This window comes from Kryptolebias marmoratus, unplaced genomic scaffold (assembly GCF_001649575.2).
Source record: "Kryptolebias marmoratus isolate JLee-2015 unplaced genomic scaffold, ASM164957v2 Scaffold31, whole genome shotgun sequence".
NCBI classification, from domain to species: domain Eukaryota; kingdom Metazoa; phylum Chordata; class Actinopteri; order Cyprinodontiformes; family Rivulidae; genus Kryptolebias; species Kryptolebias marmoratus.
Genome location: NW_023665765.1, coordinates 33,726 through 37,896, shown reverse-complemented (window position 1 = coordinate 37,896; position 4,171 = coordinate 33,726). Strand labels below are relative to the sequence as shown.

The 4,171-nt window shown below is 48.4% G+C and overlaps 1 protein-coding gene across 1 annotated transcript in view; it reads right to left on the bottom strand.

Moving 5' to 3' along the window:
- Positions 1 to 214: 214 nt before the first annotated feature.
- The window catches only part of LOC108229411 (interleukin-1 receptor accessory protein), a gene marked incomplete at its 3' end in the record, with an annotated part of 8,403 nt that continues 4,446 nt past the window's right edge, over positions 215 to 4,171 (bottom strand). The window contains 7 exon segments of the mRNA XM_017405083.3: positions 215 to 363; positions 536 to 668; positions 2,370 to 2,441; positions 2,531 to 2,717; positions 2,858 to 3,083; positions 3,452 to 3,535; positions 3,725 to 3,923. Coding sequence (XP_017260572.2) covers positions 215 to 363; positions 536 to 668; positions 2,370 to 2,441; positions 2,531 to 2,717; positions 2,858 to 3,083; positions 3,452 to 3,535; positions 3,725 to 3,923 — 1,050 coding nt within the window.

The window sequence follows — 4,171 nt, the reverse complement described above, 5'->3', positions numbered from 1 at the left end:
ACTGCTGAACCACTGCTGAACGACTGCTGAAATTTGCTGAAGAAGCTTAAATCTCAGTTAGAAAAAGGCTTTTATTTTGAAATATCAACTATTGTAGCTTAAATCTCCTGAACGAGCCGAGCATTTTAAATGTAAACAGCCTACAAAGATCAAAGGATGGAGATGTAGTTAAAGTCACACAGGACGTCTAATTTCCTGTGTGAGTCTTCCTCACCTTCCTCCTCCAGCTGAGCTCTGCGGGTCATGAAGCCCTGTTGGTTCCTCACAGAACAGTTCAGTTCTCGCTTCAGGTCTTCGGACTGAAAGTCTCTGATCAGCAGGACGCTCTCCTCGGTCACATCTCCGTAATCGTTCTTCACTTCACTGCCACCAAAACACAGAAACTCCTCATTTCTGCTGCCTTCTGTCTCCCTGGAGTCAGTTTAGGATCTTTTGTGTTGTTTTTCTAACAGCTCTTTGTGAGTCTGTTTGCTCTGAATCCACAGGAGAGACAGGAACCTGAAGAAATCAAACCTTAGCAGTTTTTGTTCCTCACCTGTTCTTCTGAGAGAACCGGTCGTTGGAGAGTTCGTTCACCGTCTTCCCGTCCACCGTCCACCAGATCTCCCGAGAAGGGTTCTGCAGGACTAAAGGTAGCAGACCCCTGCAGACCAGGTGGACCTCTGAGTCTGACCACAAACACAAACACAACGTGAGCAGGAGTTGGATGTTCTCGCAGCAGGTCTGCAGTGAACCTGGAACCCTCCATGTTTAGGAAACATCTATAACCCAGCTAACCAGGCCACCCTGACTAGTTTTAGTTCAGCAGGTTACCAGTCTGACCCAGAATACTGGGCTATGCTTTCTGCCCAAAACTGACTAATTCATTGAAGTAAAGCTGCTAAAAGCCCAGATGGAAAAGCTTCTTAGATAATTACAACTAGCCTTGGTGCTAACTAGCTGGGGCTAACCGCTATCAGTGCCAGTAAGCTAGTACCAACAAAGGCTTTTTTAGGGACCCAAACTGACTGTTTGACTACAAACTAATGTTAACAAATCCAACCGGGATAAACATGTTAAAGTTGTTTTTACTTATTCATCCTACAGTCCGGTCTGGACTCTGGGTCAATCGGACCCAAGAGAGACCCAACAGTTTAAAACCCGCAGTTTTCAGAGTGTGGGACTGAATTAGAGGAGTTTCAAAATAAAGCTCTGATACTCTTCTAAATAAGAGCCTGGCTGTGTTACAGCTTGGCAAATTACAAAAGGAAGAAAGACGATGGATGCTGGAGTTTCAGACAGGAGCTGGTTGGTTCCTTTAATGTTGAAATTAAAATAAGTCTTAATTATGTTGATAATTTGCTAAATGTTTCAAATTTCTTCACAGCAATAATGTTTGTCCATTAAAATCTTTGGTTGTCTCCACTGAGCGGACCAGGAAATGGAAGTTGACGTCACAAGGAATGAGCGCCCCCAGCGGCTGGTTCCAGCACTGGTTTGAAGCCCCGCCCCTTTCATGTAAAACACTGGGCCATTTTTGTTGAATCCTGTAGCTCGTACCTGCTGCTGTTAGTAAAATAAGTTTAATTTTATTAAGGCTTAAAGAAAAGCGTGGCGTTACGCTGTGATTGGCAGCCTGAGTCCGGAGGGTGTGGAGGCGGGACTACTGAGGGTACCGCCCCACATCGTCATTAAAGCCGATGGTTCCACCTGCGTGGAGGCTCAAACAGACGAACAGGTCCTACGTCTTTGTTTTCTCTACACTAACAGATCTGCTGCATCCCTCCGTCACCATGACGACCTCATCCATCAACCCCAGCCTGGACTGTCACCTGCAGCTCCTCACTCAGGTGGTTCAACGAGCTGCTCAGACTGAACTCATCTCTGCTCATTTATTACGTTTTATCAGATAAAGTTGGACGGAGTTTTAAATATTCTGCCTGGTTAAAAAAGGTGAAATCATAGTTTTTCTTTTTTAGGCCAAGTTGTTCCCTGATGGTGCTTTGTTGGACAGAAGATGGACTTTATTTTGAAAGGATTAAGTGAAAGTTCCCTTTGTGTTGGACCGTCGGACTTTAAGCCCTGAATCCTCTGATTAGAGACGACAGGAAGGATCTGTGGGGGCGGCCATGATGGAAACACAGGAGGAAGAAAAGCATGCTGGGTAATATGGAAGTTAAATCTAATTCACTGTTTTAGACGTCACCTACACCACGCCTGGGTTTTAGTAAGATCCTGAAATACCTACGATGCACCACTAGGCAGGGAGAACGTCCACATACAGAAAAAGAACGTTCTTCGACTGGTTCTGTCTTTTAATATGTTCTGAGTTAAAGGAGAACACTTCAGTTCTGGTTTTATTTCATCGGCTCTGACAGAGAAGAACCTACTTGTTCTCACAGTGAAGACCTTGTCTTTGGTTGGGTGGAGGATGCTGGGAACTTTGGACACAGGGGTTGGATCTGAGGAGAGAGGAGACGGCTGCTTGGTTCCATCAGAGAACACCAGAACATCTTTCTGACACCTGGAGGACCAACGGTCCTGCACTCACAGATGGCAGAGACATTGATGCTCCGGGTGAAGTTCAGGGTCCGGCCTCTCCACTGGTACTGGACCACACAGAAATAAAGACCCTGGTATGAGTCCATCATTTGGTGGATCTGTAGGCTGTTGTCTTTCTGTTCCTGCCTCCAGTCCCAGAACGGTTTTGTTGGACACTTTTGAGGCCCAGACTGAGACTGAAACAGAAGAGAGTCAGAGTCCAACAGGACTTTGCAACATCATGTCACCAACTGTTGCTTTGTTGTGTCCCATCTGGGTCAGTTGTGTCTCTGAGGACAATCATGTCTCAGATCTTTGTGAAAAACAGAAAAATTACCAAGGCTTGTCGGCTTAAGTGGTACCAGGTGACAGTTGGGGTGCTGTTGGACATGCTGGCAGCGTCCTGCAGGTCTGGACAGTCCAGTGTCTTCCCCTCCTGCAGCGGGATCAACTGCTGAGCTGTTGCCACAGCGACGGGAGGCTGACAGTCAGAGGAGCGGACCACCTCGTCCCGCTGCAGGACCTTCAGACGCATGGCGATCTTACTGCAGGACGACTTGTTCCTGTGATCAGGAGACAGGAACCGTAACCACTCGGATTCAGCTTCAACAAATAAATCTTTATCTCAGGGGAACTTGTTCCTGTGATCAGAAAACATATGGAGGAAGAACTCAGGTACAGTTCTGCTAAAGTAGACCCTCCCTTTGAGCTTAAATAAATAAAGCTGTGAACTGCAGCGAGGCTGGGACACGGTGCTTTCAGCTTCCTGTGTGAAACTCAGAAAGCCAGAGATGAAACGGATGCATGGCAGCAATAATCAGAGTGACTGATGGGTTTTGAGATGATGCAGAATGATGTCCGGTTTGGTTTGTGGGTTTTTCGTGACTCCGCCCCTGACCTGACCCTGGGTTCTGACCCCGCCCGGACTCACCGCAGCATGCAGATGTACTGGCCCGTGTCGCTGGCGGCGGCGGGCTGCAGCCACAGCCTCTCTCGGTCTCTGCTGAAGCGCGAGCTGCGGCGCAACAAGACAATAAATCAGAGACGAGTCCATTAGAACCAGATCCGAACCAACCCCAGCATCCTGAGACGCCTCCCTAACACCATCCATCGTCTCTGAAGGGACTTCATCACCATGACATCACAGGGACGGCTGGACATCAAACAGAGCTGCTTTCATAAACGCTGTGGTTTCCATGGTTACCTGTAGGAGATGGGCTGCTCCAGGTCGTGGCCCTCCAGGAGGCGGTACCAGAACAGGTTGTGTCCGGCGCTCTGGGTGGACGAGTAGTTGTAGACGGACGGGTGGGAGAAGAGAGGACAGGACAGCCAACCGGCCTCGCCCTCCAGGACCGAGACAGATCCCCCACTGGACTCTCCCCAGTCCAAACACATGGGTTCTGCTGGACAGGAAGAACAGTGGCAGAACCTTTAAAAAACTTAGAGAACGTTTGCAGAACCTGTAACTGATCTGGATGTTTGAGGAAACCTCCTCTCAGAATTTACTTATAACTTCTGCTTTGTCTCTCATGTCCTCGTCACCATGACAACCCAACGATGATGACAACAACCAGGACCTGGGTGGTCTCTGCGGGGTCTTGGGGTGGTCTTCGGGGCCTGGGTGGTCTCTGCGGGGTCTTGGGGTGGTCTT